At 47.0% G+C, this 14,875-nt stretch overlaps 1 protein-coding gene across 1 annotated transcript; it reads left to right on the top strand.

Moving 5' to 3' along the window:
* Positions 1–4,734: 4,734 nt before the first annotated feature.
* LOC138399892 (olfactory receptor 10H2-like) lies at positions 4,735–8,020 on the top strand. The gene is made up of 2 exons (XM_069494605.1): positions 4,735–4,831; positions 7,059–8,020. Exon 2 carries the CDS (start codon positions 7,070–7,072, stop codon positions 8,018–8,020), a length of 951 nt encoding a protein of 316 aa, XP_069350706.1. The 5' UTR covers positions 4,735–4,831; positions 7,059–7,069.
* The last annotated feature ends 6,855 nt before the right edge of the window (positions 8,021–14,875 follow it).

Raw genomic sequence — 14,875 nt, forward strand, 5'->3', positions numbered from 1 at the left:
AGATGGGGGTGAGGGTCTCCGGAGCTCTGAGGGAGGCTGAGGCTTCCACTTCCTCCATCGTAACACCGGCCCTTCTCTGTTATGTGAATTACTTGGTCAACACCTGCCCTCTTTCCCCACTGAACTGGTAGCCCTGAGAGGACAGGACCACGCTGCACTTGCTCAGCACTGGGATCCCGATGCCTGGCCCCTAATAGGTGCTCAGTAAATACTAGCTGGGAAGACAAAGGGCTCTCTCATTACAACCCTGTGGAGAGTCTGTGAGTTGCAAAATCCTTCTAACTTATCTGAAACTCACTTTTCAGGTGTGGTTGACATCACAAGAACTCATCTGCCCTTGTGCGTGGATCATAGACAGCATCCCGCATGGAGACGAGCGTCATCTCAGGGCTGTTGGGATTATGGGGGACGGTCCTTTGAGATCAGACCCTGCCTGTTTTTTTAGGCCCCTGGAGCCACTCTCTACCCCCTGCTGCCCGAGCTCCCTGTCATGTCGCCCTCCTCCTGTTATTCAGATGACCAATCATCATCCCACCGCAGGTCCTTTGCACACGCTCTTCCCTCCGCCTAGTGCACCCTTTCTTCTCCCTCTGCCCTGGAGCAGAAAGTCTCAGCTGAAATGTCACCTCCTCCGTGAAGCCCTCCCCCAACAGCCTGCCCCGCTTTCCAAGGATTAGTTTGTCCATCTCACAGCCACGGCCATCCCCTCCTCACACTGTCTGAAATTCAGCTGTTCCTCACCCACCTTCTCCCCTCCACTGTAAAGTCCACAAGAACAGGCACCATGTCTGTCCTGTCCCCTGTGACCTCCCCAGCTCCTGGCTCAGGGATGGGCTCAGACGCCCCGGACACATCTGTTGAACGTGTGGTAGTTGGGGCAGGATTTCCTCCAAGCTGGAGATAAGGGTTATCTTGTACACAGTCTTTAGGTACCGAGGCTGGTCATTTTTTTCTTTTATCATATTAAGCAGCTGGTGCAGCTGTTCTGACGTCTCCTTGTTACCAAAAGGTAAACCAGGCATGAGGTTTCCTGCCTCTGTTTATTGGCAGGCAGCTGCTTGTCTCAGAAAGAGGAGACCTCTTGAGCAAGACTTTGACCATGGCATTGAAGAGCCCTTCAACCCAGCCCACACTTCCAGTCTCTAGTGGAAATGCTACCCTAGAAATATCTATGGTCTATGCACTCTGTGCTACAGAGGAAAGGTGACGGGACCCAGAGTCCACCTCTAAGAGCTCCTCGACAAGGGAGGGAGACAGACCAGCGCAGAAGTCATTCACATACCGGGACACCAATACAGGGAAGTTGGGACAGGCCCCTGGGGCAGTTACAGTCCTTCTCCCTCCTCTGAAACCCCTCCAGGTTAAAAGATCCAGAAAGAGAATCCATCTGCAAATAAACACTGAAGAGCATCTGCCAGGGTTCATGCGCTGAAGATCAGGTTGAAGAAACAGGCAAATGGCCACCCCCTCCCCAGCTGCAGAGCAGGTGCAGGGAGGGAAGGAGGCGGAGAAGGTTTTTCCCGGGGAGCTGGGTCTGCCCGTCCCCTCCCTGCAGCTGTGAGCGCAGGTTCCGGTGCACAGCGAGGGTGGCGCACGTTTGGGGACTGAAACCACCTGAACTCGTATTCATCGGTCTTCCCTGGTGAAGCCCGCTGGGGACCCCGAAGTGCGGGGCCCTGCCTGGGAGAGACGCCGAGCAGAGCTCCGGGCTGCGGTCCAAGGGGCTCCGCCCACCCGCCGCGGTTCCTGCAGGGGCCACGCACTGCTCCGCGCGGCGGGCGCTCAGCGAACACTTGCGGGACAAATGAAAGAACAGGGTCGCGGCTCGAGGAAAATTTAAAGTGAGGGCAGAAGGAGGGGAGTTCACCCTGAGCAAGCACCTACTGTGCGCCAGGCCGCTCCCAGAGGACGCGTCCCTTACCCGATAACCCGGCTCCATTTTACAAAAGAGAAAGTGAGGTCCAGAGACGCCAAGCGCCTGGCCCCAGGTCACAGCGCCCCCGCCAGGGGGGACGTCAGGAGGGAGCTGAACTGTGACCTGGGCCCCTCCAGCCTGTCCCCTGGCTCACAACTCACCTTGGGTCCGGGGAACCCAGCCCCCTCTGTGTCCTCATCTCTCTGGGCTCCCAGAAGGAGCAATAACATCTTTCTCGGAGTCCTGGCTCCATCTCTTGTCTGCACATCTGTCCCTCTGATGTCCCCTCCTGGTTTCGGCTGTGCCAAGGAAATATCTCAGGGACATCTGTGGGTCCAGCCCAATTCCTCCAAATTCTGGGTTTTCTGCTGTCCTGGGAGGCTAGAGCTTCAAGGACAGTGTTGGCTGCACCCTCAGTCCAGGCTGGCATCTGCCCCTGCCAAGCTAGAGACCCCGGACCCTTCCTGGCCTCTCCTTCCAGCCCCCGCCATCCCCCAGCCAGGCCCCAGGGGTGGTCCTAAGGTGTCTCCAAAGCCCTTCACAGTCTGGCCCCAGTGCGCCTTCCCGTCTCCCCTGTCCTCGGTGCCTCTGCTCATGCTGGCTCCTCTGCCCGGGGCGCCCTCCCTGGTGCTGTGTGGGGCACTCTTGCTCATTCCTCGAAGCTCAGTGCAAATGCCACCTGCTCCATTTGCTCACCTGCCTTACAGGATCTCACGGCTTCCTGGAAGAGGTGACATGAGACCTGAGTCCGTTTGATTGAAGCAGATGGGAGGGGGGAGTGAGCAGCGAGGGACCCGGGGTGAGACAAGATACTTAAAATGCTCCAGTCTCATTTTAGCCCGGAGATTAAAAGGGGAGAGAGGGTGTTGGAAGTGGGGGAGGGAGCTGAGAGAAGAGATCGGAGAAACTAACAAGGACCAGACTGCACAGAACCTTCTAGGTCTCAGTAAGGCATCTGGGCAGCAGGGAGCCTTGGCTGGTTCTAAGCGTGGGGTGCATGTCATCTGGTTTGTTTAGCAGGATCCTTCTGGTTCTGTGCAGCAGACAGGCTGCCGGGGAAGGGATGAAGCCAGTGGGTGGCAGAGGGTCCCCCCAGAAATTCATGTCCATCTGGGACCTCAGAGTGTGAAATCATTTGCACGTGTGCTCTTTTCAGATGTAATTAGTCAAGACCATCTTGGGTTCGGGGCCACCCGGTGACTAATGTCCTTGTTAGAAACAGAGAAGACAGAGACACAGAGAAGAAGGGCATGTGAACACAGGGGCAGAAGCTGGGGAGATGATGTGTATAAGACAAGGAACTGCCGAGGACTGCCACTGGCCACCAGCAGCCAGGGGAAAGGAATGGAACAAACGCTCCCTCCCAGTCCCTGGAGGGAAGAACCCTGCCAACACCTTCTGGCCTTTGGAACACAGCGCATACATTTTTTTCTTTAGAGATGAGGGTCTTGCTATGTTGCTGAGGCTGGCCTCAAACTCCTGGGCTCAAGGGATCTGCCACCTCAGCCTGTGTAGTAGCTGGGACTGCAAGTGCATTCTTTTGTGCCTGGTTAAATTTCTGCTTTTTTTGCTAAGCCACCTAGTTTGTGGTACTGTGTTGTGGGAGCCCCAGAGAACGAGTGCGGAGACCAACACTGTCTCCTGGGTTAGAAGTGTCTGCACCAGGCTGAGGGTCTTGGGGATGAGGAGTAAGGCGGTTCGGGGGGCGGGGCTGGACTCTGAGTCCCATTTTGGCCCCAAAGCCAGGCGAGCCTGGAGCACACGAGAATCCCACCCCAAGTTCAAGGCTGAAGGGCCTGGCCTGGGGCTCTTTCCTGCTTCCCTCTCCAGTTCTTTAGCCCTGGACAGCCTGGGTACTGGGTGGGGTCCCCCTGACAGAGTCCTGCTCGGGCCGCCCCTCATCTTCCTCAGCACCAGGCAGCAGGCGAGTCCCCGCCACCCTTACAAACGCCCTGCGGCAGTGGGACCCCGACTTGCCGACCCACGTGGGCCGCGTCCGCTCCTGGAGCCTGCGCGGTCCTCCCAGGGATGCCCAGGGGCGGCCGCCGGGGAGCGTGGATGGAGCCCGGGCTGTGCGATGGGGTGTCCGCTCGCTGGTCCCTCCCAGCCAGGGAAGGAGAGGGGTTTTGAGAAAAGGGGGGCGCGGGCCTCCTTTGTTTCCTTTTCTGACCCAGGACCTGTCCCCAGCCTTCCCAGGGATAGACTGTCACTCCCATCACCCTCACTAACTGTCCCCTTTGGGAGCTCGGAAGAGCCCAGCTGCGAGCGACCCGGGCACAGCGGCCGTCAGGGAAGAAGGTTTGGGGGCTGCGCGGACGAATGTGCGCTGATCCCGGGGACGCCTGGCGCGCCCTGAAGGCTCTCAGAGGTCCCCAAGGCTCCCCGAGGTCCCTGCTGTCTCCTGGGTCTTGAGAGCGGCCCCACCCGCATCCAGTACCGACGGGCCCCCCGAGATTACGTGGAACGTGCCCCTGGAGAAGACAGGAATAAAGTGAGGGCGCAGCCTTCCGCTCTGCCCCCTGTCCGAGCTCACTGTGTGGCGAGGGGGCCGGGTTCCCTGCGCTCCCCGCTCACTGCAGGGAGGCCAGTGCGCGCCCCAGGCTGCCTTCCTGGAGGAGGTGATGCCAGCGGGATCTGGGGAAGGGCTGAGGGTAACCGGAATGTTGGGGGTGGATCTTGGACCTAGAACCGGCCCAATGAGGTCCAAGGCGAGTTGAGCCTCTGGGGTGGCTCCATATTACCGAGTCCTCTACCCAGGATTGCTGTGTGCTTGTCGCTGCAGGTCACAGAGTGAAAGTTGAGTGCGAGGGACACAGGCGCTTACCCAGCACCCGCGTGTTTCCGTAGGTACCGTGGTACTGTGAGTGTGCACGTCGGGGTGCACCTGCAGGCGCGCATGGGGCCGGGACTCTGCAGGTGTGTGCCCGTCTCTGCCGGCGGGGTCTCCGCCTCTGTGTGAGGGCCTGTAAGGCTGAGGGTGCACGCGTCGCCCCACTGTGTGCACGGTTGGTGTTAGTGACAGAGCCTGCAGCACCTGAGCGTGTGGGGACAGGTGGCAGGTGGATGCAGGTATGTGAAGAGGTGTGTGTGGGACACAGTGGGCACCTGTGCCCTGCGTGTGGAGACGAGGCTGCCCATCTCTGAGCAGAGCTTTCCTGAGCAGCCTCCGCCTCCGCTCTCAGAAGACCCGGGTTCGGGAGCAGGAAGGCTGAGCTGGGCGGCCCGTGGGTTCTGCCTCCCTTAGCTCTGGGCTGGCCTTGAACACTCGGAGACCCTTCTCTCACTTCCTGAGGACACGCTGGGCTGTGAACACAGCGGAGAGACAGAGGGAGGTGGAGGAAGGCCGAGGGAAGTCCAGAGTGCCTTTATAAAAATTGAGATAAAATTCACACAATGCAGAATTAACCATTTTATTAATGAAAGTGCCCGACTCACTGGCATTAAGTTCATTCAGAAATATTGTGGCAACCACCATCCCTATCTAGTTTCCAAACATTTTTATCAGCCCCAAAGGAAACCCGTCCCCATCAGCAGTCCCTCCCCACTCCCCTCCCCAGCCTCTGGCAGCCACTAATCTGCTTTCCGTCTGTATCAATTTGCCTGTTCCGTATGTTTTATACAAATGGAATCAGAACATACGTGACCTCTCCTGTCTGGCTTCTTTAACTCAGCGTGTTTTTAAGGTTCACCCTCTTATAGCATGAATCAGTGCTTCATTTTTTCTTATTTATGTTAAGTTTACTAGCAAAAAATTAGCCACTAAATATTTTAAAGTGCGCAATTTGGTGGCATTTAGTACATTCACAGTGTTGTGAAACCACCACCCCTATATAGTTCTAAGACATTTTCACCACTCTGAAAGGAAACCTCAAGCCCATGAGGCAGTCACTCCCCATTCCATCCTACCCATGTTCCCTGACAACCACTCACATGCTTTCTTTCTCCGTGGATTAGCCTATCCTGAACATTTCATATAAACGGGATCCTGCAACAGGTGGCCTTTGGAGTCCGGCTTCCTTCACTTGGTGTAATGTCTTCGAGGTTCGTCCACGTTGTGGCTTGGACCAGGGCTTCGTTCCTTTGCATGGCTGCATCATATTCCACTGTGTGTGTGGACCTCATTCTGTGTATCCATTGATCCATTTTGCATTTCAGCATACATTTGGTATGTTGCATCCACCCTGTTTGCAGGCTGGAGAGAAAGAGACAGGGAGAGGAGCCGGGGCAGAGGGCTGGGCTCCTGCTGGAGCAGGTGCAGGGAGGGGAGCTGCCCTCACTGAGATCTGAGGCGGATCTGGTTCTGTGGCCACTCCGGGAAGGAGATGAGAGAAGCCCTGGCTGAGAGCTGTGGTTTCTGCGTTCCTCAGGAGGTTGGGGATCAGAGGATTGGGGTACGGGTCAAGGAGAAGGGAGGAGATTCAGGGAAGAGCATTGGCAAGTGACCAGAGATAGACTGCTCAGCTGGGGTCAGAGACTGTGACTCTGTGGTGAAGCCAATTAGTGCTTCATCTTTGTGAGGGACTCGTAGGAGTCAGATCAAACAAGAAAAACAGCAGTTAAGTGTTTAATGTGCCTCATGTCATTTAAGCAACACAGTAGCCCTGTGATACGAAAATTATAACTCCATTTTCCATGTGAGCAATGAGACCCAGAGAGAGGAAGCAGCCCCCCCTGGGTCTCACAGGTAGTAAGCGGCGCTGGGACACTGAAACAGAGCCTATGTCCTTTCCATGCCACAGGAAGGGATGACTTCCAGCTGAAGGTGGCAACTGAGGAGTAGCTTGAAATTCAGGCAGGATTTGGACCCATAAAGATGGGAGAAACATAGAAAGCATAGCATGAACAAAGGCAGAAAAGCATGGTGTGAGGTGAGGTGCATGGAGCTAATAATAGTAATAATAACAATAGTGTAATAATTATTATCAGTTTTTATTTATTGAATTCCTACTATGTACCAGGAGCTGTGTGAAGCACTTAAGATGCATGATCGTATTTAAATCTCAATACATTATTAACGCCTTTTTGCAGATGGACGTGTCTCAGATAGGACGGGTGAGGAAGACGCTCAGCTGTGCTCCCAGGTGGACTCACTGGGCCATCTGTGCCCCTAACCAGCAGGTCTTCCTCCCTCTCTCCCCGCTAGGTGTGGCTGCCATGCTGGGGCCAAACCGCACCTCCACGTCTGAATTCATCCTCATCGGCTTCTCCACCTTCCCACAGCAGCTCCTGCCCGTGTTCTTCCTGCTGTTCCTGCTGATGTACCTGTTCACGCTGCTGGGCAACCTGCTCATCATGGCCACCGTCTGGAGCGAGTGCAGCCTCCACACACCCATGTACCTCTTCCTGTGTGCCCTGTCCGTCTCCGAGGTCCTCTACACCGTGGCCATCATCCCGCGCATGCTGGCCGACCTGCTGTCCGCCCACCGCTCCATCACCCTCCCAGCCTGTGCCGGCCAGATGTTCTCCTCCTTCACGTTCGGCTTCACCCACTCCTTCCTGCTCACCGTCATGGGCTATGACCGCTACGTGGCCATCTGCCACCCCCTGCGCTACAATGTGCTCATGAGCCCCCGTGGCTGTGCCTGCCTGGTGGGCTGGTCCTGGGCTGGTGGCTCGGTCATGGGGATGGTGGTGACCTTGGCCATTTTCCAACTCACCTTCTGCGGACCCAATGAGATCCAGCATTTCTTATGTCACGTGCCACCACTGTTAAAGTTGGCCTGTGGAAACAATGTACCAGCTGTGGCCCTGGGTGTGGGCTTGGTGTGCATCACTGCTCTGCTGGGCTGCTTCCTCCTCATCCTCCTCTCCTACGCCTTCATCGTGGCCACCATCTTGAGGATCCCATCTGCTGAAGGTCGGCACAAGGCCTTCTCTACCTGTGCGTCCCACCTTATTGTGGTCATTGTGCACTATGGCTTTGCCTCTGTCATCTACCTCAAGCCCAAGGGTCCCCACTCTCAGGAAGGTGACACCCTAATGGCCACCACCTACACGGTCCTCACACCTTTCCTCAGTCCCATCATCTTCAGCCTCAGGAACAAGGAGCTGAAGGTCGCCCTGAAGAAGACCTTCTTCAGCAAACTCCATTCCTCAGACACTTGAGTAGCTAGTGCAGAGGGATTTGTGGAACACGGTAGGGGGTGACATACTGTTATCTGTACCGTGGGGTTAATAATGCCTTCCTTGTAAGATTGCTGCAAAGATTTGCATATGACAATACTCATCACGTAATAGGTTCTCAATAAATATTAAACACTTTTAAAAAAATTTCTTGAACCCTTGATCTGTGTGTCCTTATCTTAGTTTTATTTTTTCTTGAGCTTTTTTTAACAGCTTTACTGAGACATAATTTACATACCAAACCATTTACCCATTAAAGTGTGCATTTTAATAGTTTCAGTATATTCAGGATTACGTAGCCACGACTGCAGTTAAGTTTAGAACATTTCGATTACCCAGAAAAGAAACATTCGCAGTCACTCTCTGCTTTTTGACCTTATAGATCTGCTCATCCTGGACATTTCATATCAGTGGAGTATAAATGGAAACAGTGTTTTCCACTGGATTCTTTCCCTGAGTGTTAATGTGCTCAAGATTCTCCCAGGTTGCAGCACGTATCAGTACTCATTCCTGTTTATTGCCAAATAATATTCCATTGTATGGATGTCCTACATTTTATCGATCCACTCATCGTTGATGAACATTTCAGTGTTTCTAACTTTTGCTATTTTGAATAATGCTGCTATGAACGATTGTGTACAAGTTTTTGTTAAAATATATATTTCACTTTGCTTGGGTATATACACTAAAGTAGAATTGCTGGGTGAAATGGCATCTCTATGTTTAAATTTTTAGGAACTGCCTGACTGTTTCCCAAACTGTCTGCACCATTTCACATTCCCACCAGCAGTGTTACTGAGTTCCAGTTTCTCCACATCCTCTGCAACACTTTTTATTGTCTGTCTTTTTGACCATAACCATCTTAGTAGGTGTGCAGTGGTATCTCATGGTGGTTTTGGTTTGCATTTCCCTGATGAGTAATGTTGTGCATCATCTTATCCTGTCCTTGTTGGCCATTTCTATGGGTTCTTGGAGAAATATCTATTGAGATACTCTACCTGTTTTTTAATTGGGTTGTTTATTTGTTTGTTGTTGAGTTGTAAGTATGCCTTATGTTTTCAAGTTACAACTCCCTTATCAGGCATGTGATCTTCAAATATGTTCTCACATTTTATGAGTTGTCTTTTCACTTTCTTTTTGGTGTCCTTTTGTGGCACAAAAAATTTTAATTTTGATAGCATCAATATACCTATTGTTTTCTTTTGTCACTCATGCTTTTGGTGTTGGGTCTAAGAAACCATTGCTTAATCTAAGACCATGAACATCTGTGTTGTCTAAGAAGAGTTTTATAATTTTAGCTCTTTCTTTTAGGTCTTTGATCCATTTGGAGTGTATTTTTGTATATGGTGTGGAGTAGGGGCCAAGGCTTAATGTGTGATTTAGATGTGATTTCAATCTCCTTGAAACTGTCCATGTCTGTGAATTTCCACCTGTGATCCATGGCTGTGTTTATGTAATTTGTGAGGTGAGGAATTCATCATACACACACAGCTAGGTGTATACATTATTCAGATTGAATTAGCAAACAAAAACTTTATTGCTGGCTATTAGGTTGCTTCCAGTTCTGCTGTATAGCAATAGTAAAAAAAATATTAGTAACCACTGTACCTACTACATGTTGAACAGTAACTATGTTCACTAATTTTCGTAGATCATTTCTTAATTTCTAAAAACCTGTAAAGGAATACAAAAAGAATATTTATTGTGTCAGCAATATTCTCATTATTATAATTTCTCATTATTTATAATTCCTCACTGGCTTTGAGGGGGATTGAATCATAGGAAGAGACTTGTTTGTGAGCTGAGCGTTAGGTATGAGGATGGTGAGGTGGGGGTTGCAGGGGAGAGACAGAGAGAAACAAGATAAGATGACTCTGTTATTGGTCATGTTGGGCTCTTTAGGGGAAGAGAAAGCAGATGACGGCTCAAAGCCTGATGGAGAACTTGATTTTATGAACATAGGTGTTGGAAATAGATTTTTAAAAAGAGTTTCCACAAAATATCAGTTCTAAGGCTTCCTCCCCATCTTCCCATGAAACCTGCAGTAGGAGTATCTTGTCATTAACTTGCTGAGCTGGATTTATGTGGTGAAGGCATTGATGTTGTCTCCCACTGTGGAGTGGGCACAGCAAAGGGTCATCTTCCACGCAGAAAGTAAAATTTCCTCAAACTGAGACCTGGCTCATTGGTGTGGGAAATTAATCAAATGAAGAGAGAAAATACATAGATGGTATTCCTAGTGTACAGCTGCCAAAACCACCAATTCCTCCCAGCCTTACTTAGGAAGCTGCATCAATTAGCAAAGCAAAACCCATTACAGTTTCCTGTGCTTTTAAGATCTTCTTGCTCATACATCAGTGTTCATAGCAGAACTATTCATAATAGCCAAAGAATGGAAACAACCCAAATGTCCATCGATGGATAAACAGATAATCAAAATGGAAATAACCGTGCAATAGAGTGTCATTTGGCCATAGAAAGGAAGGCAGTGCTGATACAAATGGTAACATAGATGAACCTGGAAACATTATGCTGAGTGAAAAAAGCGAGCCATAAAATTTGCATATTATATGATTCCATTGAAATGAAATGTCCAGAACAGGCAAATACATAGAGACAGAAAGCAGATTAGTGGCTGCCTAAGGTAGGGGGAGGGAAATGGGGGGTGACTGCTAATGTGCAGGAAGTTTCTTTTAGAGACAATGAAAATGTCCTAAAATGTATTGTTGTGATGATTGTACAACTCTGTGACTATACTGTCAATGGAAAAGAACCCAAACTCTGCAAAATAATTCAAAGAGGTCTATTCTGAGCCAAACTTGTGTGGCCATGGCCCACAGAGCCACGCCCAAGAAGTCTTGAGCAAGTGGTCTCTCCGTGGCTGGGTTACAGTTTGGTTTTATTCATTTTAGGGAGAAAGGAATTACATGTAAAATCATGAATGAATATGTACATTTGTTTGGCCCAAAAAAGTAGAACATCTTGAAGTGAGGGCTTATTGGTTATAGGTGGGCTTAATGATTCTTTGATTTTTAATTGGTTAAAGAAATGAAGCTTTGTCTAAAGGCTTAGAGTGTTTTAAGTTAAGGAAGGCTGTTTCTGAATCAGAGAAATTGACATGTACTGACGTATACTGAATTCGAGTGACCTGTTAAGTAAATTGCTGACCTGCAGGTGTGGTTTAACCTTTGTCTTACATGGCCTTAGGCCTGCTAATGGTTTAGTATCTGACTGTTACAAAGAGTGACTTCTGAAGAGAGGGAGCATAACTAGGCGTGTCTGTGTGGCTGTGTTTCTAACACGGGTTCGGGACCACGGATGTAGAAGTCTCAGGCTCTGGTGGAGGAACGATCAATCTCATCCTATCTTTGTTCTGCACCTGGGAAAAGAAGCTTGTAATCAACACTGTCAGTGTGAAACTTGACATATTTCAGTTCCCTGAAGAAAGGGGTCAGACTTAGTTGCAGAGCTAAGGTTACAGTTGACATCTGTTTGTTTACGGGACAATACATGTCTTGAAAAGTTGAGGGGGTAAATGAAGAATTTACTTATGAATAGTTTCTGAGGGCAGTCATCCAGAGACGCGTGGGGCCTTGTGTTTTTTTGTGTGTGTCAGGGGTCTGGCCAATGTAAAATACCTTAACAGCAATGTGGGAAGCAACAGTCATGTATTTGTGAAAGGAACACCAGTGTCACATGACTCATGACTCAATCATATGACTCAATGTCCAGACTTAACTTTCTCTTTGGCATAACGAGTTTGGATGGTCCTAATATTGATTTTATTTTATTTTTTTACAGAAATGTGAACTAAAATAAAATCTTAAGCTCCCTATCTGAGTGGACCCCTGTCTTGGCTAAGGGGACCCCAGAAAAACCTTAAAGTTGAGTTGCTGGGCATGAGGAGAAAGGAGGTCAGACACGCCTGCTTATGCCCATCCCTTCTGGAGTTACTCTTTGTAACAGTAAGATATGAAATCATCAGCAGGCCTATGGCCAAGTAAGACAAAGGTTAAACCACACCTGCAATATACTCAACAGGTCACTTGAGTCTCAGTATATGTCCGGTGGCTTATTTCTGACTAAGAAACAGACTTCCTTATCTTCACTTAAAGTGCTCCAAGCCCTTAGACAGAGCTTCATTTGTTTAACCAATTACAAATCAAAGAATCATTAAACCCACCTATACCTGTAAGCCCCCTTCTTCAAGATGTCCTACTTCTTCTGGCTGAACCAATGTATGCCTTCCATGCATTGATTTATGTGTTTACGTGTAATTGCTGTCTCCCTAAAATGTATAAATCCAAACTTTAACCCAAGCGCAGGGAGACCACTTGCTCAAGGCTTCCTGGGTGTGGCTCTCTGGGCTGTGGTCACACATATTTGGCTCAGAATGATCTTAAAGTTTTGTTAAGTTAGATAAAAGATGCTCATTATATGTCTGGATAGTTTGTGATTAACCAAAAATTGTATGTCCATCTCATAATCCATTTTACCAAAAAGGAGATTACAAAAACCACAAAGGAACCAATCACCAATAAGTATGGGAGAGAGAGGTAAAAAAAAACAAACTATGAATATAAAAATATATTTTGGTAAGAAAGGTTAAACAGAAAAGAAAATAATATTGTATGTAAAAGGATCTTGTTTGGTGAATTTTTGCCCTAAAATAAAATAAGTAGTCACTTAAAAAAAAAATTTTAGTACAAAACAGAAAGCTTAAGCATATTATAGATGGGCTGTACAAGTCAGTCTAAGGTTCATAGAAGAGAATTTATGAAGGGATTTTGTATGCAATCAAGTTGGCTATAATTAAAAAGAAAATTTTTGGTTAAAACAACAAAGTTTTCTTAAAATATTAATTTGTTCTTAATGAAATTACATGATGTATTCATTTGAATTTTATAACCTGTTTCGTTTTTAAATTAAGAAAACTTCTTGGTCAGGCGCCAGGTGGCTCATGCCTGTAATCCTGGCACTCTGGGAGGCCAAGACGGGAGGATCACTCAAGGTCAGGAGTTCGAGACCAACCTGAGTAAGAGTGAGACCCCATCTCTACTACAAACAGAAAGAAATTATCTGGACAACCAAAAATATATAGAAAAAAATTATCCAAGCATGGTGGTGCATGCCTGTAGTCCCAGGTACTCAGGAGGCTGAGGCAGGAGGATCGCTTAAGCCCAGGAGTTTGAGGTTGCTGTGAGCTAAGTTGACACCACAGCACTCTAGCCTGGGCAACAGTGCAAGACTTTGTCTCTAAAAGAAAGAAAAAAAAAAAAAAAGAAAAAGAAAAAAAGAAAACTTCTCAGGCTTATACCTCAAAAGTTCAACTTCTATGTCTTACAGATTTCAGCTTTTTCTCCCCTTAAAAAAATTGGGATGGTAACTGTCACCTTCAACCTTTCCTCAGCTCCTGTAATTTTTTTTTTATTTTTTCTGGTTCTAAGTCTGTTGCTAAAATGTTGCCTGATGTTACAATGTTTCATCTTAAACATTTAGAAAAGCCATGTTTTCCTCCAATATAACTTAATCCTATACCCTTGACTTTTCTTGCTATGTCTAAATTATTTCATATGGTCGGAAGACGTTTCATGCTGTTGCTAGATGTCATGTGTCCCCCATCAAGGTACTAGTTTTTCTTGTTCACAGTCCTCTATGATGTCATGTGCACTCAAGACCCTGGACACACTCTCGCTGTGTCTGATTAATTCAAGTACCCTTTTCAACAGGTTTAGCTCCAAAGTTGTCTAAATGGCCTTCCCATAAAAAAATAAACAAACAAGAAAAAAACAATCTCATTACTGAATGTTTTTCTTTACCTTTTGGATATTTGGCCTAAAACAAACAAACAAACAAACAAACAAAAAAGCAAAGATTTGGTACTCTGTCAAGACAATCCCTGTGTTGTCTCTTTAGGTTTTTTGACTAACTGGAAAGACTAAACTTTAAAAGCGTTGAGGTTTTTACAGCCATGTAACTTCCCGTATTGCCTTTAAAGTCTTGGGATGACTCTATCACTCTTGGTTAAATAAATGACCATTATTTTAAAGTGACTTGTGATTCCATTTTGAACAAATGTTTTAAACCTTAACTATTTGACAAACTTTCCAAAAACAAAATTCTAAATTCGGTCCTTTTGACCTCACACCAGCTTTTTAATATGAAAGCCCAATGAAGACATAAAAAATAAATAAATAAATAGTAAGAGAAGAGAGAACATGTAAAAAATAAATAAATAAATAAATAAAAATTAAAAAAGAAAATTTATATCAACTGTATTATATTAAAGTATAACATTCAATAATTGTAAAATTATGACTCACATAAAATAAACATGCATCCACGGGGGTATGATGTTGATTTAAAACTGGCAATAAATCTTAAAAAAAAAAAAAAACCATACAGGAAGCATTGTCAAATATGAAATGATGTTTAACTTTCTTTGGGTTATATTTGTATAAATATATTATGAATATCTGCTCTAAAATGATATGAGATGCCTAAAATTCTGATATGTGTTGGTATATGTTACCAATAATAATTATATGATAAATTGTTGTATGCCACAAATATAACCAAATCTCCTTTGTGTCTTTACCCATGGCCATTGTAAGACTTTTATCATTAACAGACAATTATTCTTTTGCTTTGATTCTTCTCAAACAACCTTTTATAATCAATGACGGTCCAAACTTTGCTTTTGAAAAAATAACTCATGGAAAGAAAACTAAAATATTTTTTATGACTTTTTATTTTAAACATTACTGATTTTTTTGTTTTGTTTTCCAGAGTGAAGACAAATATTATGTAAATAACAAAGTTTACCTGATACCTCCA

The sequence above is a fragment of the Eulemur rufifrons genome, chromosome 2 (genome assembly GCF_041146395.1).
Source record: "Eulemur rufifrons isolate Redbay chromosome 2, OSU_ERuf_1, whole genome shotgun sequence".
NCBI classification, from domain to species: Eukaryota; Metazoa; Chordata; class Mammalia; order Primates; family Lemuridae; genus Eulemur; species Eulemur rufifrons.

Excerpts from the sequence above, each read along its gene's own strand:
- LOC138399892 (XM_069494605.1), top strand. The coding sequence starts at position 7,070 with ATGCTGGGGCCAAACCGCACCTCCACGTCTGAATTCATCCTCATCGGC.